The sequence below is a fragment of the Pelophylax lessonae genome (assembly GCF_965119305.1).
Source record: "Pelophylax lessonae genome assembly, chromosome: 4".
NCBI lineage: Eukaryota > Metazoa > Chordata > Amphibia > Anura > Ranidae > Pelophylax > Pelophylax lessonae.
Genome location: NC_138771.1, coordinates 190,524,872 through 190,550,557, shown reverse-complemented (window position 1 = coordinate 190,550,557; position 25,686 = coordinate 190,524,872). Strand labels below are relative to the sequence as shown.

At 41.8% G+C, this 25,686-nt stretch overlaps 2 protein-coding genes across 2 annotated transcripts in view; one reads left to right on the top strand and one right to left on the bottom strand.

Moving 5' to 3' along the window:
* LRRC17 (leucine rich repeat containing 17) overlaps positions 1 to 3,306 on the bottom strand; it is a 46,011-nt gene extending 42,705 nt beyond the window's left edge. Inside the window, exon 1 of the mRNA XM_082255160.1 lies at positions 3,178 to 3,306. The gene's annotated coding sequence lies outside the window, so the exon portion shown is untranslated. The remainder of the gene's footprint in view (positions 1 to 3,177) is intronic.
* The window catches only part of FBXL13 (F-box and leucine rich repeat protein 13), a 307,351-nt gene that overhangs the window by 132,293 nt on the left and 149,372 nt on the right, over positions 1 to 25,686 (top strand). The window contains exon 12 of the mRNA XM_082255154.1: positions 3,108 to 3,237. Coding sequence (XP_082111280.1) covers positions 3,108 to 3,237 — 130 coding nt within the window. The remainder of the gene's footprint in view (positions 1 to 3,107; positions 3,238 to 25,686) is intronic.

Below are 25,686 nucleotides of genomic sequence, written 5' to 3'. Positions count from 1 at the left end.
ATCAGTTTATTTTAGTTCAACCCAGCGGGCTGAATGAAAAAAAAACTGAAGAGCTTGGGTGGAGATCTTGTACCAACAATCCGATGTTAGTACAGGATCTCTCCGCTGCGCTGTTGTGTTGTGTTCTGACAGCGGGGAGACCCCCCCCCACCAGAACACATTAGTATGACCAGCTTCTGTTCACACTGGCCGAGTGCCGGCCTGTTTCTATTACCACCTGATATTCAGCCCACGTGTACGGGGCTTCAGACAAAATCTAGCCATTTTCCAGGCCTTAGCTATAGTTTGCTTAGTAGCTGTTGTGAAATGTAATAAAAGTTTAAAGGAGTTGTAAAGTCAGGTTTTTTTTTTTTAAATGCATTCTATGCATTAAGATTAAAAACCTTCTGTGTGCAGCAGCCACCCCAGCACCCCTAATATTTACCTGAGTCCATCTCTATCCAGCAATGTCCACGAGTCACTCGGCCGTCCAGGACTCTCTCTCCTGATTGGTGAGACACAGCCGCAGCACCATTGGCTCTCATGGCTGTAAATCTAAGTCAGTTAGCCAATCAGAAGAGAGGGGGCGGGGCCGAACAGCAGCTCTGTATCTGAATGGACACACAGAACTGCAGCTCAGCTCGGGTGCCCCCATAACAAGCTGCTTGCTGTGGGGGCACTCGACAGGAGGGAGGGGCTAGGAGCAGCAACGAGGGACCCAAGAAAAGGAGGAACTGGGCTGCCCTGTGCAAAACTAACTGCACAGAGGAGGTAAATATAACATGTTTGTTATTTTTAAAAATAAAAAACGAGACTTTACAATCACTTTCAATTGTGTCTCAGTATTGTCAGGACAGCGTTTATTTTGAAGTGCTTTTACGGGGTCCAGGATGATAATAGTGCATAGGATTTTGCATAATGTGTGGCAAAGGACATTTTTTACTCCCACTGACCACTGGCTCAGGTGTACATGGGCATATCTGGCTGTATAGCATAAATTCTGCTGTATCTCCCAGCCAGGGAGCCCATAGGTCCTGGGTATGTTGCTATATCCAGCTATACATGTGTATACACACATACCTGCATAAACATATGTTTTGCATATGGGTGTACAACTCTAGGTGCAACAAATTGCATCCAAAGGTATACGTCTATATGAAAGTACACATTTAGATACAGTAAGTACTTGTATATACAGGCATATAGCTGGGTACAGCCATTGACTTCTCACCTGTAGGGTCCCTGGCAGGGAAATACCCTGAAATATACGCTTTACTGCTAGATGGTGCCATGTGCATGATCCCTTTCTTCTACTGACCTTTGAAGCTGGGACACTTCTTACCCCTGTTGGCCACAGTCCAGCCCCCACCAGTCTGACAAAAGGTGAACTGACCCTTTGTTTAAAAAATGTAGGGACTCCTATTATCATAATTTAATGTTGCAAAATTGGTTCATCCAGTGTTCCACAGAGCTTCTGATTATTTTATTTTTTGAGGATGCTGTGGCTACTTAAATCACTGAATTGAATAACTATATTGAATAACTATTCATCCAATGTGTAATATAAATGGCTTATTTACCTGTAGTTTTAGATTTAGTCCAAATTGACTTGCTTCCAGCGTAGTCTAAGGCTTCTTAATAATTGGCTACATTGTAACAACTTCTGCCCACCAGCTGATGTAGACTTTATATAAATATAAAAATGTTCCAATGTGCAGGAGCACTACCATTTCAAAAGGTATAGTATGCCAAAGATAACAGTAAAGTCTACTGAACAGGATATGTAGCTCATGTTAATAAAATAGTCAAGTCATTTGAAAGTTTCATTGAAATGTCTAGCCTATGGGTGTTGTTATGGCACTGCTAGCTGAATGTTTTTATAAAGTGCTCTCTCGTTAAAGTTCTCCATAGCTTTCCTGTATGAATACATTAATTGTTCTCATGTACGATCCTCCTTAGCTACTTATCCAACTACTCGTTCTTATGTACGATCCTCCTTAGCTACTTATCCAACTACTCGTTCTTATGTACGATCCTCCTTAGCTACTTATCCAACTACTCGTTCTTATGTACGATCCTCCTTAGCTACTTATCCAACTACTCTGTATTACAATGCTGCACATAATTCCATTTGGTGGCAGTGTTGTATTATCCTATATATACTTCAGTCATGTCGGCTCATACAGCAACCGATTTGCAAGTTACTCAAGCATGCTCGAAGAAACAATACAGAAGTGAAATACAATATAAAATATCAATATGTTGCAAGCATGCAATGGTAAGTAGCACATATGTAAATCACATTGTGGGTTGTTACAGGAACCCAGAGCTGATTTAGTATATACAGATACATTATACATAAACCAGCATGCAATAAAGTGGAGAGATTAGCAGTAGTTTAGGTAATAGAACATGATGAATTGTTGGGTACTCGATTGTTTAATTGTGTTAATGTTCCTTTAAAAACTGTGCAGAGCCTGTGTAGGTTGAGTCATACATTGTGAATTGAGGTGTATTGGTGGGGCTTTGTGTTTGGCTCACCAAGGGCTGGCTCCCCTGGCACAGAAGGAGCTTGTAAAGAAACTTCTTGGTGGGTTATTTAAAGTTGAGATTTAGGCATACTAACTGTTTCAAAACTCATTACTAAGTTGTATGGTTTTCCCAAGCAAACTGTTAAAATGATGCATACATCTGTGTGCTGCCTCCTGCTTACCTAAACTTACTGTGAAAAGTTAAACTTTAAAGGAACATTTTAAAAAGTAAGAATTAGCTTTCTTCATTTTTTTTTTATTACAAATGTTTTATTGGGGTTATAAGAAAAAGGAAAATCTTATGTGTGCTTGAGGCTGAAAGAATAAAGGTACAGAAAAATACTATTCATCCATAGTCTTATAAACACTGAGATTAACAAAATGCAAAAGCCTCATATAATATAACAAAAAAGAGAAAATACGTAAAATCTGTGTTCATTTTTTAAAGTAAAGTTGACTCTATTTAATCGCATCTTAAATTAGCGTCAAGAAAGCTGCCGAATATGCAGTAATAAAATGGTTCCTGCAGATTGATGTTTATACTCCCCTTTTCTTTATACTAATACATCTATCTCAATTCTGTATTCTTCTCTCTAGATACCTGCTCAATCTCCAGTATCTGAGCTTAGCCTACAGCCGAAAATTTACAGACAAAGGCTTACAGTACCTGGGATCTGGAAAGGGATGTCACAAGATCATCTACTTAGATCTCTCTGGCTGCACTCAGGTTAGTCCTTTGCCTTTCTTTTTCATGCAGACAGAAAGGGAATCCTTGGAGGGAGAAGCTGTGTCTTGCTCTCATTGTGCATCCAACTAGTGCTGGACCTTCAGGAAATTTGAGCGGTTTTAAATTACAAGTCTGCAGCTGCTTACACTCTCCTTAGGCACAGCACTATAGGCACTGGCTACATTCCAAGGCAGTGTCATGCTTATAAACAGCTCAGGCTTACTGGATAGTGAAAGGGGAGGCTTAATGCTTTCTGCAAATCTTTTCTTTCACTCTGAAGTCATTTCTCTGCTATAGACTGCAGAGAAGCGTTCTCTCATTAGGAAACCTAATAAACCCCACAAAGAGTCTAATAATCATTTTTTTGTTATTTACAATTTTTAGGCATCAGTGACTCAGTGGGTCATGTGACAAAGGGATTAAATAAAGGATGCAGCTGTCTACAAATTTTGACAAATTAAGTGTGAAACGAGTTTGGAGTCATCAGTGAGCATAAAATCGCCTACAGCCTGCTGCTAAACGGAAATCCTATAAACAACATTTCTTGTTGGAGTTATCGACCATTTTACTGTGCATGGCAGTAGAAGGGTGATTCTTTGTTGGCTAATGCTGCACAGGGAAAAAAGTCTGCTAATGCGTGTGAAATTAAAAGTGACGATTCACTTCTGCTCTGTTTAGTGATACCATAAGTACCATCAATCCAGCAATCCTACAACAGTATGGGGTTGATTTACTAAAGAAACATAGGCTTTTACATTTGCAAGGGTCTTTTTTACTTTGCAAGGGAATGGCAGGTTAAGGGAGAAGCTTTTTTAGGCCCCCCTTTGCCTTATGGGGCTACGGCGCGAGCAAAAGGGAGGTTTTACTAGGGTTCTTTCAGTAACCTATGGGGATTGGCTGTTCAGTGTCAGGAGGTTAGGGAGAATTCTGGAAAGTCAGGAAGGGATTGGTCAGTTGGGGTCAGGTGACCTATTGGAACCTTCGGGAAACCACCCTCATTTTATTTACGGAGCTGTCTGATAGGACTATTCGCCAGTCACAGGGGAGGAGAGAGAGAAAGGAGCTCCCTGCCCTACCCCCCCCCCCACCTTCTCTTGCTTTCCCGTGGTGGCCAGTTTATGTGGTGGCTCCCTTTGTGTGAAGCAAAGGGGAGATTTAAGAAAATAAAATGGTTAATGCTAAATCAGCTCGAGTCTAAGTGGCTGGGCTGGGTATGGTTATTTTGGTTTAATAAACTATTTGGTGAAATAAAGTTGTTATGACGAAATAATTTGTTTAAACCAATAAACCAGGACGTGGCCAATTTTATCCATTAATCTAGTCTGGCGGTGTTATTTATTCTATGCATGTTTGCGGGTGTTTTTGCCTCGGGACTGCGGTCCCATGGGAACAATAAGGCCTCATGTACACTACTGCTGATAAACGGACGTTTAGGAGCAGTTGGGCATTTTTTTTCAACAGCCATTGAACTGTCCTCTTCCTCTATGTTACGTTATCTTATCTGTCCATGTACACTGAGAAGTTTAAAGTTGTTTAGAGGCAGCTGAGTTTAGTGGAATTTATTTGAAAGCAAAAAAATGCATTCAGACCAAAGTTTATTGGCATTTAAAATACCAAATGCTTGTAACAACGTGTAAACACACCTAAACGCTGTAACTTGCATTTATAAGCATTTCATTTATAGGTGTTTTCAATGGGGATACATTTCTGACCATTTTACAATGTAAAAACTCTTCTAAACGCAAACGCCGCTAAACATGGCATGTAAATACGGAAAAACTGATGTTTTTAAGCGTCGGTTACTAGCTGTCAAGTTCCAGCATTTAGGAAAGGTTTTTAAATGTCCCATGTACATGAAGCCTTATAGTCCCACTTAGACCTGCAGATTTAAATTGGCCAGTAGTTTGCTGAGGCTTTCTCTGTTCTTTCTGATGCAAAACTGTCCTGTCACTGACCAGTAGATGATAAAGAAGTGTAAAACTGGTTAGCAGCAGGACATTTTTGATAAGGGAGAATTGGCCAAAATGTAAAGGCAAAGGGGTTGATTAACTAAAGGCAAAAGGCTTATCCCTTTGCAAGGGAAATTTTAACATAGCAAGGGAATGTTTCCTTAGCTTAGTAATGTAGCACCCTACAGGTAGGTGCTAGGTAAAATATACAGTGGGCCTTGTCTGCCTAACAGCAGGGCTGTGATTTGTTTAGATAGGGTGTCAGGACTTCCAGATGTGCCTGCTGAGGGGAGAAGTATCCCCACTGGCTCGCTCCTGTGAGAGGTTTCTCATAGGGCAGCGTGGGAAGCCCAATCAGGGGACACATCCCAGCTTGTAACTACCCCAGAAGGCAAATTAGGCTGCAAAGGATTCTGGGAGTGGGTATAAGTTTGGGGGAAGTGCGTGACAGGTTGTCTTTGGTGGGAGCAGAGTCCCAGGAAGGAGAGTGCGGCTGTCTCTCCTCCTTTCTGAGGAAGGTGGATGTCTTGGGGTGTTGCCTGAGTATCCAGAGAGTGCTGAGTTGAGCTGAGGGGATCCGGTGTGCCAAAAGCCTGCAGAGAGAGAGGGTTCCAGTCCCAGGAAATCCTACATAGGTAGTGCGTACTGAGGATTACCCCTGGGGGTTAGAGGGGACCACTCCGGAAGAGGTTCTGGGATCCAGTGTCAGCTAGCTGTAAGGGGGGTGCCTAGGTAGAGGACCCTGAAGTTGCCGAGTACCGGCAGTCTGGGCCCAGAATTGTACAGAGAGTGTCAGTGAAGCGACAGTTACACAAAGTTCTACAAGATACTACCTCAAGCTGTACCAAGCGGGGGGCAGTATTTAGTGACTTCCACAGCACAGCAGTGTCAGGAGTTCTACAGCTCTCAGTGTTGGGTCTACAGGACTATAAGTCATGGATTCAACACTTCTTCGGGTTACACAGAGAGTTCTGAGAGTCAGTGAGCGTTGGCTGGCGCCGGCTGGCATCAAGGAAGCGCCAACAGGCATTTTTCAGTAACAAAGTCCCACGTGTAATTAGTTTGAGCCGCAAGGAGTATCCCACTCATTCCCTTCTCCCACCCCCTTTAAATCAAATAAAAACCACAAACCAATAAAAACAAATTTTTAAAAAAAAATAAATAAAAACCACAAACAAAGATGCCGGAGTTGTCGCTGCTTCAGTTATCACACCCAGGGCCACAGCTCACATGGGCTGGAGAGAGTACCGGTTCTAATGGCAGACCCACATCAGGCCACAGGCCTGGAAACCTTGCTACAATAATTTAGATGAAGCTCTTCTGATTTCCATCATGAGATCATGCAAAAATAAATTTTGTTTTTATTTTTCTTGCACAATTATGTAACCTTTGCACAGCAAGTTATCGCCACATTCAGTAAGTTAAAAAAATATTCCCTTACAAAGTAAAAACTCTATTACAAAGTGAACAGCATTTTGTAAATCAACACTACATGTGCTGTAGAGCACTGGAACAGTCTTGACTAGGTACACTTCTCTAAGGCTCCATTCACACCTGGGCGTTTTTGAGCGTTTTTCCGCTTCAAAAACGCTAAAAAAACCGTTCCAAAACGCCCAACAAGTAAAACCCCATTCATTTAAATGGCCCCTGTTCACATCTGAGCGTTTTAACGCCTGAAGCAAAACGCCTGTAGCTGAAAAAAGTACATGAGCTTCTTTTTGAGCTGATTACCAGCGTTTTTGATAGATGTCAATGCCTGCCTCCAACAACACCTGAAAAAAACGCTTGAAAATCACGGTAAAATTCGCTGTAAAAACCGCGCGAAAACGCTACGCTCAAGTGTGAATGCAGCCTTAAGCTGGCCATAGATGGTTTACATCTCAGCCTGTTCTGCAGACCTGTCAGGTCTCTATTGCTGTCTGTGCCCCTGTTAGGGAAATTCGCCTTCTCTATTTGTCCTGTTTATCATTATCATCAAGTGGCAGGAAAAGATAATCCCATATTTTGGGTTGTCCCCAGAACAGGAAAAGAGTGGAAGTCTTCCAATGAGGACACTAGTTTTGGTAAAGCTGGTGACAACCAGGGACTCTCTCACTTCGGAGGGATTTCCTCTTCCTGTTTTGGCTATGTGATAGGAAGTAAAGGGAAAGCTCCCTAATAGGAGGCAGATTGAAAAAAATAAATAAATAAACTCTGCCTTACTCTATCCAAAATAAAAAAAAGGTTTTACCTTTAGTTCTACTTTAAATTTAAAATCTACAGTCACATGAAACTGGTTTATTAAAATTGTAGATGCATTTCTGCAATTAAAATACCTTGAAAAACGAATGTTTCATGGTTGCATGATATGTAGCTCCAAGGCCGAGTATGCATGAGCTGGAGAAGCCCTAACTTTTTAGGATATCTTGTGTGGGATCACAGCTGCTGGAGGTAACTGAAACATGAGGTCATCACTGTGGTAAATATTTCAATCATGTATCATTAAAGAAGGGAGGGAGGATCTGGAGCAATTGCTTGTTCCCTGAATAATCATTTTGCTTGGCTAAGCCTAATTTAAAGCAGGCCATGCTTTTTGTGTTGTGGTTTCTGCTTCTACATATCTGGTGTGCCTCTTTAATGTGTTTTTTTGTTTTATACTTCTGCATTAAGTCATTTTGCTTTACTGCAAATTGCGAAAGCATTTCAGCTCATTAAAAGTAACCATGTGACATTAATAAACTAAACGAACTCAGTAGTTTGCATTACATGTATATTCAAACTAGTAAGGCACTGCCATAGCTTCAGCAGATGTAAGATCATTTTCTTCCCTTCCGGCAAATGCAGAAATGAGAGCACCTAAATGTTACAACACATAAAGTCGAGATAATATCTCTAAATTGTTAGATTAAAGGCCCTTTTCATCTAAATTGCTGCTCCACTAAAACTCACTATACAGCACAACCCCCTAGCGAAATTATATTGCCTTCCTCTTTATTCCGGCTTTCTTGTATGCTCTTAAAGTTTAATTACCTTTTGAAAAAAAATCTACATTTGACCTTGCCCCAGCAGCCTCTGAAAAATGCCAATATGACGGATTACTATTACAGAAGAGACATCCTGCTCCAGCCTATTGACTCTGAGAACATCCTGCAATGTAGCTGTTTAACATGATGAACATACTGTATAATAGTGAGGTGCTTAATAGAAGTCTCAAACCCATAAAGAAAACAAATTGTGACCTTATCAGTAACCTTGAAGTGTTATTAAACCCATAACAGTAAAACCAGTCTTTATATGCAGTAAAGCATGCTTGTTATACTCACTGTGGATTTAACTTTTAACTTGAATTGCATTGTGTAAAAAGGCTGTTTGATCCTCCCCTTTTTTTTTCTGTCCCCAATCCATCTGCTGATAGTACAGAGCCTTGGGGGCACTCTGCACATGCTCAGTCTGGTGTGTATTGCTAGAGAGCACAGGGCCAATCAGCACTGTCCAGACAGAAAGTCAGGGGTCATGCAGCTTCATAGGACAGTCAGAGGAGAATAAAAACTCATCCTACAAACTTTAATCAGTGCTCAGCCAGACACTGATAGAAGTCACAAGACTGCTATATACTGCTGATGAAAAAAGGTATTTAGCAGTTGATATTTACTAAAATAATTGCATTTCCATGTGCTGTGTACTATGGGAGACCAGATATAGTGAATGCAGGGTCCTAGGTTTAGTAACACTTTAACAGTGAGTAATAAATAGTAAGTGTTTATTACTCACTGATAAGGTCACTATTTGTTTTCTTTATGTGTTTGAGACTTATCTTGAGCTCTTCACTACTATACACATGCTAGTGTAAGCAGCTCTTGTCACATTACTGTTCATATTTTAGGGTGTAGCATGGGGGTCATATATTGATTTGTTTAACAAGACGCATATTGAGCTCAGTATTGATATTATTATAAAGGATTTATATACTTCCAAGAGTTTGTGCAATGCATTGGTATAATACATTGGTCACAATGAATTCCATGTTCCCAGTAAGCTAAACTATTTGTTAAAATTATTACCCCAGCACATGCAATTTACAGATTTTACTGCTGCTTCCCTGAACATCTGGTTTCCACAGAAAATATTTACCAATGGACAATGCAGTTTTCAGTCAGTCGAGTCATTTGAAGAATGGAGGGAGAAGCAGGGAGTGCCCTGCCATTCTAGGTTACAGGGCTGTGTGTTTCTATTGACGTGCATATTGTAGAGAGAAACAACTCTTGTCCCATGCATGGCTGGTTCCATAGGACACTGTAAGGGAAAGGAGCCATCATGAAACAGAAAACCAGGTGCAGCGGTCATTGCACAAGCTTAAACAGGAATACAGGCAAGAATTAAAAAGATAAAGATGGGCATCGTAGTGAATGCAATATACAGGGATATGGGAATTATTGCTGACGTAAACACCCACACCCACACCGGTTGAACTGGATGGACCGGTGTCTTTATTCAACCTTACCAACTATGTAACTATATGTAACTATGCACATGTGCAGCAGACTAACAAGCTGCAGGATTGCATAGCTGGATAACTGAAGAAAGACAGAAGGTCAGATTAGACTATACAACAGCAAATGTCTGGCTCCAAACACAGAAATAGACAAAGAAGGAACTGCTAGAGTCTGTACAGACAAACCAATCCATCCTCACTAGTGGCTGTCAAAATACCCAAACAGTGTCTCCATCTGATTAGATCCTAGAGTTGGGTCAACTGTTCGGCGAACACCCGAATTTGCAGTGTTCACCTGCTGAGCGCCCCACAATGCACTGCACAGTGCATTCTAGGGCCCTAATTGGATGAAGCCTTGCACCCGACCACTGGTCTAGTGCAAGGCTTTGCCAATTAGGGCACAGAGCACTGTCAGAGCCTTGATTGGACAAAGTGAAGATGATTTGTTCTACCCCACACTAAAAAAGGTTCCTTCCCACAGAAAGCTTTTGCAGTGTGTTGTTGGAGTTCAGATAAATAGAGCAGGGCTCAGTTTGTTACTAGCAAGTTAGCATGTTCGCTTATTGTGACTTATAAGTGTAGAGTGTTAGCGTAGTGTGAGTATAGTGTGTCAGTATAGTATAGTGCGTCAGTATCGTGTGAGTATAGTGTAGTGTCAGTGTAGAGTGTTAGTGTAGTGTGAGTATAGTATAGTGTCAGTTTAGCGTGTTAGTGTAGTGTGAGTATAGTGTGTCAGTATAGTATAGTGTGTCAGTATCGTGTGAGTGTAGTGTAGTGTCAGTGTAGAGTGTTAGTGTAGTGTGAGTGAGTATAGTGTGTCAGTATAGTATAGTGTGTCAGTATCATGTGAGTGTAGTGTAGTGTCAGTGTAGAGTGTTAGTGTAGTGTGAGTATAGTGTGTCAGTATAGTATAGTGTGTCAGTATCGTGTGAGTATAGTGTAGTGTCAGTGTAGAGTGTTAGTGTAGTGTGAGTATAGTGTGTCAGTATAGTATAGTGTGTCAGTATCGTGTGAGTATAGTGTAGTGTCAGTGTAGTGTGTTAGTGTAGTGCAGTGTTTCACACAGCGTTACATAACATGTAGTGCTGTATACTCTTTTTTTTTTATTCTTTGGTTGCTGCGTGTTTTGTTTTTTTGTCCCCTGCCTGAACCCCCTTTTTTCTTTTTGTTAAATGTCAGCTGCCGTTTTTCTGACTGTGACACTGATGTTCCCCTTTTTTAAAAATTTTTTTTTTTGTTTTTACATTTCTGTCAGCATTAGTCCTCAATTTAAAGTGCACCAGTGGCTCCATTGATAAGGATGGAGGGGATGATGGTGATGAGGGCACTGATATGACTTTGGTGCCAGATAGAGCAGAGAAGGAAAGTGAGGGGGAGGCACAACCCCAACAAGGCAGGATGTCCTCCAGAGGCAGCCATTATGGAAGAGTAGAGAGCAGCCACCCTATTCCATCAGATTGTGGAGCTGTTATCTCCCGGCCAACTTCCCACATCTCAGCTGTGTGAGCCTTTTTTAGCATATGTGCAGCCGATCGCACTGTTGCAATTTGCAATCTCTGCCTCAAGCAGATCAAGCGTGGCAAAAACACCAGGCATTTGGGTACCACATGCCTAACAAGGCATTTAACCTCCCACCACTCAACCCATTGTCAAGAGCACCTGAAAGCCACACACAAGGGACAAAATTCTTCTCCCCCTCACTCCTCACCTTTCATGTTTACCCCTGCTATATCTCATAACCTCTCAGCAGCCTCCACTGACAGGGATGATGGTATAGCTAAGGTTATCACAGGTCCTTGCAACACGTCTGCCAGCAACACACCACCAGCTGTAGAGTATAGCAGGCAAATTTCTCTGCCACAGCTGCTGCATCGAAAAAAAAAAAAACAGTCACTGCCACCCACATGCCTAGCGTCTAAATTCCAGCTTGTCCAAATAAAGAAAGCTAGCAGGTGAAAATTTATTTAAATGCTATTTTGTTTTCTTTATAAATGTCAGTTTTGCTGCAGCAGGTTCTATACACCGTACATATATGCCACTTAACAAGCAGACTAAGGGGACCCCCTAGGCAAATTAAAAGTAATTTAAAGTTATTTTTCATTTCTATTGTTTCACTGTAAGCATCATTAAAATCAGGGTTTCTTTATTACCTATCTTTTTTTTAAAGCTTTTTTTGATTTGGTACATGTCGCCCAGGGCCACCATACAATTTTATGACCAATAACTTGCATATAAGCCCTCAAAATGGGGACTTTTGATTTTTTCAAGTTCGGGTCCCATAGACGTCGATGGGGTTTGTGGTTCGGGTCCAAACTTTTGCCATGTTCAAGAGTCTTGGCGTAAACCGAACCGGGGGTGTTCGGCCCATCTTTATTAGATGCACACACTGTTAGGCTGACAATTTATCAGTTGGCTCCTTCAGTTTTTCAGTTGAAGGATGTTGGGTGGGGAATTGCAAAAAGAGCCATCCAAGGTGCAAATTTCGGCAGGTTAATCAAGAACCAACTAAAATTCGCTCTGTGTATGGCCAGCTTATTAAATCAACCCTAATATTAAAAATATGCTAAACTCATCACAAATACATTTGACAATTTTTTACATAATGTTGCACTGTTGGTGAGGGTTTTGGTGCTATGTAGTACAGCCTTTCTCAAACAGTATACTGTAAAACTGTCTGGCTTTTCCTGAGCTAGAAGCTCCTTGCACAGTAAGCAGTGGTGAACTAATCTTTCACTTAAATAGTTACTAAACCCATGCTAGTAAAATCAGTCTGTGTATGCAGTAAAGCATGCTTGTTATACTACGAAACCTAAGGGGTTAATCCTGAGCATTGGATAGGTGCATGTGATCGGCACAGGGTCAATCAGCACTGTCCAGACAGAGGGTCAGGGGTCATGCAGCCTCATAGGACAGTCAGAGGAGAATGAAAACTGCTCCTACAAGCTTTAACCAGTGCTCAGCCGGACACTGATAGAAGTAACCAGACTGCTATATACTGCTGATGAAAAAAGGGATATAGCAGTTTATATTAACTAAAATAAATGCATTTCCATGTTCTTTGTACTGTGGGAGACCAGATATAGTGAATGTAGGGTCCTGGGTTTAGTAACACTTTAAACTGGTCATCGATTTCAAGGGGGTCACTTCCACAGTAATTGGGCTCAACAATTTTTACTCTGTGCATTTCTTTTCTGTTACTGAGTATAACGTCATATAGAAAAGAGGTGTTAAAAATGGTTTGCCTTGTGTGCTAAATACTCCAGGCAATTCTCAATCCTATTTAATTTTTTTTTTTTTTTAATATCTACCATTTTCAGAGTACGCTAATAATATACCGTGAAGTAAAGATATAATCAATTTTAGCAAAGGCTTTCATAAACCTGAAAAATAATTCAAGGGGTTCCCTGGGGTAAAATATCGTAATTATGTTTAAAAACAGTGATGATATCAATAAAATGCAACAATTGCAATAACACAAAACTCTGATTTTAAACAGCTCAGAGATAACTAGCGTACAGTTTTGCAGTTTTTGGAAAAGAATTGATCTCACATGTTGAATAATATTTTTTTTCATAATGTATTTGGTATAGTAGATGGTCCTAGTTGGTGTTTAACTTCATATTACAAGCTGATTCTTTTGTATCTCTCTGATATTATGTTAGCATCCAGAAATTCTTCTGAACTGAGTCACTTGCAGTGTGTGAGACTGGGTCACTGATTGTTCAAATATTGATGTAGTGTGCTTGGTGTTACTCATTTCTGCAAATTTTGGCCATCATTGCAACATAAATGAATGCATTTGACAGATTATCTGCTAATTGTTTCATGGGCCCTATCATTTACATATCTGATCTGAAGCGATAGTTGCAAAAGCAGAGCTCACTTTGGCCAAACAGGTGTAGGTGTGGAGATGGAAGGCCAGTTTGGTCTTGTTGAGACGTAATGAAGACTTCACCTAGTTTGAGTTTGAGCCTATGCAGGAATCTGTACACTGAGTCTTTAATTATAATATACCATAGGCCAGTGAACTATGGATTCTGATTGGTTGCTATACTCTACTGCAGTTAATCTCTGAGATTGTAAGCTCTAATGAGCAGGGCTCTCTGATTTCTACTGTATTAAATTGCATTGTAATTGTACTGTCTACCCTCATGTTGTAAAGCGCTGTGTAAACTGGTGGTGCTATATATATCCCGTATTATAATAATAATAATGCGGAACTCCAGGACTTGCAGCACTTTTAAAAATATGCTGGTATAAATGGGGTTAAGTCCAATGAGGTTTATGGCATCTTGTAGACCTATCTCTTTTAGTTACTATTTATATTTTTACTGAGCTCCGGGAATACAACTATCGCTATACTCCCAGTTCTCTGCTGGACGTAATCTGCTGTCCATTCAGAGACTACTTTATATTTTGTGAATAGGCATGCATAATACAAAGCCTTCCATGAGTGTGTAAGAGGAGATGAGGGGTTGGCAGATTGGCTGCAGCGACTACAGCTGTTGTATTGGAGATCCAAAAGTCCAATGTTGGAGTATCAGAACATATGATTAAAAAAATAAACAAACATTTAACAAATGTGCCTGAATGACAGCCTTCTTCAGGACCCCCTAATCTTAGCTGACGTAATTTGAGAATTGGCCACGTACTTTGATATTAATGCCACAGATGACTCTGATTCCATGATTGTATGGGAGGCTCACAAACCTTATATTAAAGGGCATCCTAATCAAACATGGATCCAGGGTCAAACGCGAAAGGGAGGAAAGAATAAGAGCGACGACTCCTAGAGGACATCCATTGCTTGGAACTCTTAGCACAAATCTCCACTTCACTTAAATGTGAGGGTGGGGCTCCTCTTGCGCCGATATCATCTCAGTTCTCTTTATTACCACAAAGGCAAAGCTCCCTTAGATCAATGCCATAGATTATACTATGTGACAAATGCAGCAGCTCCCTTCTTATGTCCCTTCTAAAGTTTCTCCCCTAGGCACTAAGGTGAATCATTCTAGGGACGTTTCCAGTGCTTTTGAGACTCTTTACTCTTCCCTCTATAATCTTCAGGCCCCACCCTCCGACCTACTCCCTCAGCTCTGTTGGAAAAAATAGATGGCTATATCTACTTGTCTAACTTGCCCAAACTGGCAACCTCCGTAAGTGCCGTCTTATACTCTCCTATAACACAAGAAGAAATTTGGGCCGCTGTCAAAAATCTATGAAACTGGGTAAATCTCCTGGCCCAGACGGATTCACTGCTCACTATAACAAAATCCTTCTTCTTTACATAACACTACATCTCACCAAAGTGCTAAATTCTCTGACTTCACATCCCCAGTTTTCCCAAGATTTTTTGAGAGCTCACAGTCATCCCCGGAGTGAAAAGACCTCACCTCATATCGCCCTATTTCCCTACTAAATACCGATCTCAAACATCTAGCGAAACTTTTAGTCAACCAACTTCTCACATATACATATGCCAGGCTTAATAGATTTATATCTATATCTATTATCTATTATGATAATGTGAATAAAGTTCTTAATATCATCCTCATGGCTTCCTCCACCAAGACTCAATTCTTTTTTTTACCCATCGATGTTGAAAAGACTTTTGATCGAGTCAAATGGCAATTCATGACAGTGGTCCTAACATATATTGGCCTTGGAACCAATTTCTTCAAGTGGATCTCTGCCATTTTTTTGCATCCCATCAGCATCTGTCAAAGTAAATAGTATCTTCTCTGACCTATTTACTATTACAAATGGAACCCGACAGGGTTATAAACCTTATGCCCCCTTTTTCTCATACTATCCCTAGAACCTATCAAAGTGCTTGCCAACCCAAACATGGACTGCAGATAGGTAAAGGTCTTTATAAAATCTCTGGTAATGCGGACAACCTTCTCTATTCCCTTACAACTCCAATGTTATTGTACAGAGAGGCTGCTTACCTCCTTTTCTGGGGTCCCCCGCCTGCACTCTCCGCTCCTCCTCTTCTATGTGTGCCCCTCTCAGCAAACTGTTTGCTGAGGGGACATTTGTGCAGGCAAGCTCCCGGACTGGATTGTGTGCATCCATAGACACACACAGTGTGGTTTTGCCCTGTCCCTCGCTCCCTCCTCACAGGATTTAACTGACAGCAGTAGGAGCCAATGGTGAGTCCTGTGAGAAGAGGAAGAGAGAGCAACACTGCTGCAGTTGGACACAGTGCTGGATCAAGATAGGACTAGTGGGGGGGGGGGGGGGTAAAAGGAACAAGTAGTAGAACATTTTTTTTCCTTTGGTTCTAATGTCAAACATTTTACCTTTTTTACCTCTTTAAGGACAGGAGTTGCAGACAGTGTGGAATCAAGCGCAATCTTTTTTGTAGAGCTTATCTGTTGTAGATCTTTTTGGGATGTCTTTTCTTTTCCATGTCTTGTTTGCTACATGTGTGAAGTGTTTTTATGGTGGGAAACAAAGTTATGTTCAGCATGCCCACATTTACCACCTCTTTATCAGATTTGGCAGGGAAGGAGTATACAATGCAGGGTGGTGACTCATATTAGGATTTGTGTTAGTGAAGAAGACTGAACACATGCTTTGAAAACAAAAATGGGATTTTGGCAAAAGGAATAATGTAAGTTTTACTGTTTATTGCTCTACTGGTAGACTAAATAAACAGTGTGGAGGAGGGGCCATTACTACATGGGTAATTTTTCAACAATCCCAAAGTTTGGCTCTAAAGTTAATTTACTGCTTGTTAGGTATATTTAAAATCTTAAATTTCCATAGCCTGGTCACAAGTTCACTTTTAAGGCATTATAAACCTTCCTACCTGCGACTTGTGTTTTTCACCTGAATAAGATATGCATTGAGCATGTAGTTTTATGGTGTCATTTGTTGGCCTGTACGCACATCCTAAATTGTCACATTCTTGTGTCAGCAGTTTCTGTTTGTGTTCAAACATATAATGCCACTTGGCACTGCACAGGGTCATGCGTGACCTCTGTCTATAGTGTGAGAGCTGACACCTCCTGTGAAGAAACTCCATTTCCCACAATTCCGCTGTTTCTCAGTCTAGTACTCTGCAGGTGAGAGCCAAACTGTAGTTACATCTGATACAGAGACGAACAGGCAGAGCATTGACAGACACAGAGAAAGCTCACTGATGCAGCTGGAAGATGGAAATCAATGGGCAGGCGGATATCAATTCAAATGACATGCATCTGCTTACATCTGATTACCTCTAAGTCTATTCAAGTTCAGAAATAAAAAGGATAAGGTCTGCATCCTTTTTCTGTTTTTTTTTCCGACCTAAGCGAAACAGATCAGTGGTAGTCTGATTACTCTGTCAAATAAAGTAAATTACTCTGTGGCTTTATTTTGAACTCTAAGGGTCCTTTCACACGGGCTTTCCGCCTGGCGGACTCTTTTTTTTGCTCATCGGGGATCGATCCACCAATCCCCGCTGAGCAGGCGGATGACAGCTCTGTCTCCGCTTACTTTGCAGAGACGGAGCTGTCAGATCCCCCCTCCCCTCTTTGGGAGATCAGATGAAAACGGACCACCTGTCCATTTTTTCATCCGATCCAATCCTCCAGACGGATGGAAAATAGGGTTTCCATCTGTCTGGATTTCACGGACCACATCGGATTGGAGAGCAGCCAATGTCAGCGGACATGTCACCGCTGACATCTGCTGCTCCATTGGAGATACATGGAGCATCCAATCAGGTCCACCTGAAAAAACTGACAGGCGGACCTGATCTGAAAGCCCATGTGAAAGGGGCCTAATGGGCTTGGCATTATAATTTTACTGTATCAAATTAGTAAACTGCTGCTTATACAGGTACTACCTTCTTGGTGATTGATGGTTTTATCGGCATACTGGATATTACTGCATACTACTATTGGATGTATGTTGCACTATTCATACTATTGTTTTCAAGATAATGCAGCCATTTTTTTTTTCAAACAATATACCATCAGTAAAGTTAAAAAATAAAAAAAATTCTAGTCAAAAAGAAATTCTAATTTGCTAGTCCATAAAATATTGTTTTTGGAAAGCAACTACAGTGACTGCTTGACACCAGCATAATATTTCTGCTGTTTTGCCTATGTCACACATAAGTCTGCTGTTGTTGGCTTTACATTTCCCCTGGTTCAGAAAATTATCTTTAATTAAATTGTTGATCTTACATAGTTCTTTAAATATATCATTTTGTTCAGCGCTAAGCTATGCCAGTATCAGAGGCATAGTTGGATACAGCTGCGGAAACCCAGTACACATGCTAAATAAGGAAAGTAGTGATAATTCCAGTTACAAATAACTTTTATGTACACCAAGCGCTGCAGGATTCTAAGAGCTCAATCACATGTGCACCAATCCATGGTAAATTACTTGACAGGCAGTGATGAAGTAATACGCTGCTCGATTTAACCCTGTTAGTGCTTCATCACCATGCCGGTACCACATGTATTGCACATGGTTGTGGGATTGCCCCATAGACTTGCATAGGTAACGCCCGCCGAAAGCTGTTTAATTTCTGCCACGGCCATGAAGCTCAGCGTTGTGCCCATGGAATGTGTACAGTCCAGGGTGGTTGCATGTCTGTGTTCAGGTGGACAGTCAGGGGTGGTTAAACCCAAGCTCAGTCATATGGTTTTACTGCCCCTGGACTGGTGCACATGTGATTGAGCCCTTAGAATCCTGCAGTGCTTGGTGTAAATAAAAAAGTTATTTGTAACTAGAATTATCACTACTTTCCTTATTTAGCATGTGTGCTGGGTTTCCGCAGCTGTATCCTACTATGCCCCTGGCCACATGTGTGAACAAACCTTACATAATAATTGTCTGATATAGTGCAGCACAACACTCCCAAAGATTAATTACATAAAGTCCATTCAAACACAAACATGGGGAAAACAGTCCAGCACCCAGTGCTTCTATTGTAACCAAATGATCCAACTTCCTATGTGAACAATGTATCAATCTTTTTGTGACAAGTAATGTGCCACCAACTGAAATTCATGCTCACCTCCAACTGAAACATAATAATATTATAAGTGAGCAGGCATTTTTAGCTGGTGGCGGATTATTTGTCACAAAAAGTTTGATACATTGTTCACATGGGAAGTTGGATCATTTGGTTACAATAGAAGCTGGACTGTTTTCACTTATAGGTTTGTGTTTGAATGGACTTTATGTAATTAATCTTTGGGAGTGTTGCGCTACACTATATCAGACAATTACTAAACATTTGGGGGTGAGGGTAACACACCTACAGCTTGCAACACAGTATATTATTTGTTTTATTTAATTTTTTTTTCACAATATTCACTTTGATACCAGTAGGATTGTCAGGATTTAGCAGCGCTGATTTTATGCGTATATTGAAACCCTTACGTAGGTCATATTCTGTTAGATCTAAAGGATCACACAGCTTAACCTTCATTAAAATTGGCCATACAAAAACAGGTTAATATATCACTTGTTAGCACATATTAGAGGTCCAATAAAGTTCATAGATCTTAGCTGGACCAGTTGGTTTTCTAAAAATTGCAATTTAGAATGAAATCCTCAGTTATGTCTAATGTATTTCTGAGTTAATTACATGCTTGAGCTGATTGTAGCTGTATTAGAGAGCTGCAACAAGAACAATTGAGTACTGTCCATTTTTTATTTTCACTAACATCTAAATTTTCAGGACTAGCGTTCGGGGTGTGCCCCCTTCTTAAAGGTCCAAGCAGTACTAATACACAAAGTTTTAGCAGAATATAAGTAAGGCTGGCCATATATGGAGCAAATTTCTTTCCTGTAACTACAGGTTGCTGGCAAGAAATTCGCTCAATTCCCCCATCAACACAGACAGTGTTGGTGAAGAAATGCCTCCTGCTGGGCTATTGTCATCTCCCAGCGGGGGTCGGGGAAGCCATCCCCGTCGGGAGAAGACAGTAAATATTGCTAGCGGCTATAGCAGCCGCTAGCGAAAATTGCAGGCAAAACCTGGCATGCTGTTTGTACCCAGGTTGATCAATCGATCAACTTGATACATTCAGCTTGCCCATACAATCTTGGCCTGCCTAAGACAATCTCAGAGTAGAAAAAAAAAACAGCACAAACATACAAAGCAATGGTAATTAAACGTGGATTGGTAGTCAGATAAGAAAAGGAGAGGGCTTTAGACTGGATTTGCGTTTAAAATCCTCTTCCGACGTGCGGCTGGAGCGGATGCAAGCCTGAACTGCTGCGTACCATCCCGACACATACAGCCTTCATTAGCGGCCCTCTTCTTCTGCTTGCTCCAGTATTGTGCCGGACGGTGGGCAATACGGAGACCCACTCCATGTCATTCGGGTCAGCGGGGAAGACCTATAACAGTCCCCACTACCCGCCTCATGTATCCGGGAAAGGATCCAAGATGGCAACCGATGCCAGCTCCACACACACACAGGGAAGAGGAAAACTGCAGCCACAACCACAGCCTCCGAGGGATAAAGTGAAGCCCCCTGGCTCAGTGACATGCAACACGGACTCCTCCAAAGCTCCTTCATCTTCAGGTGAGTCGGCTGACCTTTTGTTATGCTCAACCCAGCCCTGCCAGATCTGCCTCAGAAACTTCTATACAATCTCCAGGCCATGCTTCCCATACCTCCTCTGCTCAGGACAGGGACATGACAGATATCTTCCTCAGCCAAACCAGTGGCCAAGATGCAGATACTGACAGTCCTGAGGGGTCTCCAGCCCCTTTACCTGCACCATTACCATACTCTCCTGACACTATCCTTCTTGCCCACTTTGCTGACATGCTGCAGAGGAAATTAGAGAAAGCTACGACCAAATTACCTCTGATCTGAAACAAGACTTTCAGGCACTGGGATGTCGCCTGGACAGCATTGAGTCTAAAGTTGATGATACTGTCCACAGAGTGGTGCAAAATTCCTCCATGATCACTGATCTTCAGGATCAACTAGAGGAAGCTAACGCTAAAATCGATGACCTTTGAAAATCATGTAAGACAGTATAATTTCCGTGTAAGGGGACTGCCAGAAACAGTTAAAGATCTCACTTCCATCACCTACTCTTTGATGCAATCTGCTCTACCAGATATTGATTAAATCCATATGGAGATCGACTGCTTTCACAGGGCCTTAGTTCCCCAAAAAACCTGACGGACCCCCTAGAGACGTAATTGTGAAGCCCCATTTTTCAGAGTCAAAGAACCGGTCATGGGGTATGCTAGGGAACACCCCATCTAGAAGTTGAAGGCTATAAAATCCAGATTTTTGCAGACATCTCACAAGCTTCTATTAAAAAACGGAGAGCATTCAAACCCTTACTTCACTGATTCAACCTGAAATTCGGAACTATCCTTTCCGGTTGCAATTCACCTACAACGGCAGATAATTTTCCTTCTCTACTTTCGTTGACGGCGAAAAAATTCTGCTGAAATTTGGATTCATCTCAGCCCCTCATCTCAAAATCAGTCAAGATCCAGTGACCCCCCACCTCCGCTTTCACCTCTTTGGTCTTCCTCATCATCAAAGAAAGCTGCAACTCCATGCCAAGTTACCTGAGAATTTCCTGAACCTTGCCGCTACCTCTGTTTTGTTACTGTTTTTTATGTGCCCTAAACCTGGTGTTTTTATTCTCTTGATGACCTCTGAATTTTGGTTTGCGGATTTACCTTTTAGTTATGCATCTACTAATTGTTGACTTATTGTAATTGTATATATCACCCTCGCTCCTCTCTTCACCTTATTACTGCACTCATCAACTCCTGCTGATTCTGAACCCACACACCAAAAAAACCTCCAGGACACTGAGATGTGTCCCTCCACATAAGTCATACTCTCATATCACCTCTCTCACCTTTCTGCTTCTCCTAAACTCTGGAGATATTTACCCAAATCCTGGACCCCCATCATTTACCTTTGGCCAACATACCCAGCACTCCATATCCTCTAACACCAGCCAAAAGCCACACAATCTGGTTTCTATTCCTCTTCTGCCTAGAGTGAGCCTCTGGAATGCCCGCTCTGTTTGCAACAAACTCGCCTCTGTTCATGACCTATTTATCACAAACTCCTTCAACCTACTTGCAATTACTGAGACCTTGCTTCAAGAATCTGACTCTCCTTCTCCTGCTGCCCTCTCCCATGGTGGCCTCCTGTGGACTCACTCTCCCAGGCCTAGTGGATAGAAAGGAGGTGGGGTTGGATTTCTCCTCTCCCCTCAAAGCACTTTTCAGGCTTTTCATCCACCCCCTCTCTATCCCTCTCCTCATTTGAAGCTCACTGTATTAGTCTATTTTCTCCAGTTTCGTTGAGAATTGCTGTGATCTATTGCCCTCCTGGACCGGTATCAGGCTTCCTTGATGATTTCTCTACCTGGCTACCCTACTTTCTCTCTTCTAAAATTCCCACAATCCTTCTTGGCAACTTCAACATCCCTGTTATTCTTAACACTCCTGCTACTTCTAAACTTCTGAGCCTAACCTCCTCTTTTGACCTAAAACAATGGACACACTCTTCTACTCACTCTAATGGCAACTGCCTTGACCTCATGTTCTCCTACCTATGCACTCCTCGCAACATCTCCAACATTCCATTCCCTCTCTCTGGTCACCACCTCATTAGTTTCACTCTCTCCTTGTCCTTCTCCTTACCTTCCAACTACTGAACAATTACCCGTAGAAACCTTCACCATCTTAACCCTTCACTTCTTTTTTCTGCTACAGATTGTCTCTACAACACAATCTCATCCCTGTCCTGCCCCAACCTGGCCACTTCTGTCTACAACAGTTCATTGTCATCTACCCTGGATACCTTGGCCCCCCTCACTACACACAGAATCAGGCCCCGACCGCTACAACCCTGGCAGACCGACAATACCAGAAGCCTCAAAAAACATAGCCGCGATCTTGAGCATCTGTGGTGTAAGACTAAGTCACAGGAAGATTTCAGCCAATATAAATCTGCCCTCCAAAAATACAATTCCTGCCTCCACGCTGCCAAACAGAGCTATTTCATCACTATCATTACCACCCTCTCACACAGTCCCCTTCAACTCTTTTCTACCTTCAACGCTCTACTTCGTCCTCCATTACCTCCACCCACTAACTTACTCACTGCCAAAGAGATTGCCAATCACTTCAAAAATAAGATTAATACAATTCCTGAAGAGATCTTTACTCTGCAGATATCTCCCTCACCTTACACTCCTTGTCCTCCTGCACAATCAATACTTCCCTTGTTTAACCCAACTACTGTAGAGGAAGTCACTAAACTTTTTTCTAACGCCCACCTAACTTCAAGCCCCCTGGACCCTGTTCTTTCTCAAATACTATGGTCACCCTCTGGCTCTAACTTACACTCTTTAACTCATATTTTTAACCTCTCCTCTGCACTGGCATCTTCCCCAACCCTCTAAAACTTGCGCTAGTCACTCCCATACCAAAGAAAGCCTCACTAGACCCCACCAATCTTAACAACCTAAGACTCATCTCCTTACTCCCTTTTGCCTCCAAACTCCTTAAACATCTAGTCTACAACCGACTGAGCAAGCACCTCATTGAGAACAACCTGCTTGATCCCCTTCAGTTTGAATTTCGCTGGCAGCACTCCACAGAAACTTCTCTCCTAAAACTCACAAATGACTTACTAACAGCTAAAACCAATGGTCACTACTCCGTACTCTTACTCTTGGACCGCTGCTTTTGATATAGTTGACCACCCCCTCCTCCTCAAAAAACTAAATTTGCTTGGTCTCCGTGACTGTGCTCTCCATTGGTTCAAATCTTACCTATCTCACCGCACCTTCAGGGTCACTTACAATTCCACTTACTCCTCTGCAACTCCTCTTACCATTGGGGTCCCCAAGGTTTTGTCCTTGGACCACTACTATTCTTGATCTACACCTCCTCCCTGGGTCAGCTAATAGCCTCCCATGGCTTCCACTACCATTTCTATGCTGATGACACCCAAATCTATCTCTCTACCCCTCAGCTCACCCCATCAGTCTCCTCCCGCATCACTGATTTACTAAAAGACATATCAGCCTGGATGTCACACCACTTCCTAAAACTGAATCTATCTAAAACTGAGCTCATAATATTTCCTCCCCCACATGCCCCTTCCCCTGAATTCTCTGTCAAGATCAATGAAACAACTATTAGTCCTTCCACACATGCCAGGGTGCTAGAGGTAACCCTGGACTCTGCTCTGTCCTTTCAGGCCCACATTCAATCTCTGTCCAAATCATGCCGCCTTAACCTCCGCAACATATCTAGAATACGCCCCTTTTTATCCAACAACACCACCAAGCTTCTAATTCACTCCCTGGTTATCTCTCGTCTGGACTACTGCAACTCCCTCCTTATTGGACTACCTCTACATAGACTATCCCCCCTTCAGCCCATAATTAATGCTGCTGCAAGACTCATCCACCTTACCAATCGTCCAGTGTCCTCCACCCCTCTCTGCCAATCCCTTCACTGGCTTGTTTCCCTTCACCCAACGAACAAAATTCAAAGTACTAACAATAGTTTACAATGCCATCCACAACTCTGCCCCCAGCTACATCACTAACCTGATCTCAAAATATCAACCAAGCCGCTCTCTTCAGTCCTCCCAAGACCTCCTGCTATCCAGCTCCCTTGTTACCTCCTCCCATGCTCGCCTCCAGAATTTCTCCAGAGCTTCTCCCATCCTTTGGAACGCTCTACCCAAATCTGTCCGACTGTCCCCTAATCTATCCATCTTTAGACAATCCCAGAAAACCCTTCTCTTTAAAAAAGCCTATCCGACTACTAACTAATACACTGTTTCACTTTCTCCATCAGCTCATCCCCCACAGCTATTACCTTTTGTATCAATTGACCCTCCCTTTTAGATTGTAAGCTCTAACCAGGCCTCTGATTCCTTTTGTACCAAATTGTATTGTAACTGTAATGTCTGCCTTCATTTTGTTAAGCGCTGAGCAAACCTTTGGCGCTATACAAATCCTGTATAATAATAGTTGCTCTACCTCTTTTGTTTTCTTAGGCTGCTTAAGGGCTCCTAGGAGGGACTTTTTTTAATCTTGCCTACTATTTACTTTATGTGTATATATGGGCTTTTCTAAGCCCATGTATCTTTTACTCTTTTTTTTTTCTTGCTCATTTTTCTGTTCCTAACCTTTTTTCCTTTTCCTTTCTGAGGGTCAGTTGGATTTTTTCCTGGATTCCCAAGATTCATGAACGTGGGCGTTGGTGGGTAGGTCTGCCTGTTTACAGCTATTTTTATCCTTTGCCATGTCCAAGTTAAATAATTCCACTGGAACCGTACGACTGCTTTCCCATAATGTTCAGGGGTTGGGCTCACCTGCTAAACATAATAAAGTATTTAAATATTATAGATCACAGGGTGCTGATATCCTAGCCCTTCAGGAAACACACTTTACCTCTTCCTTCACTCCCTGCTATATACATAAAGACTTGTGAGTTTGAGGGAGATGTAATTTTGGATGGTGACTAACTTGGCGCTAGATCATATTTTAGACAATTCTCACATATCTCGACTGCAATCATCCACTAAGCAGAGCCACAAATTTGCCCAACTGTTACATCATCACGATCTTATTGATGCTTGGAGGGAGGCCAATCCTACCGCTCGAGATTACTCCCACTTTTCTAGAGCCCACAACCGCTACTCTTGATCCAATACTCTACTATATTGATCATGTATTTCTCCTTTGGGGCTCTTACCCAAAATACTTTCGGCTAAGACAGTCTTGACACCCTGGTCCGATCTAGACCCTGTAGTCCTACTGTTCTCTAATTTGACGGTCAAAGTGGCTAACACTCATTGGAGGTTGAATAAATCTATCCTCCATAAAGGAATCTTATTGTTTGGACATTATTACCGACCTAAAAACGTATTTTGAGACTAATAAAGTGGAAGATACAAACCCTGCCATCAACTGGGCAGCGCACAAGGCTTCTATTCAGGGTTTTCTGATCCAACTGTCGTCTAGACTTAAGAATTATTATTATTATACAGGATTTAT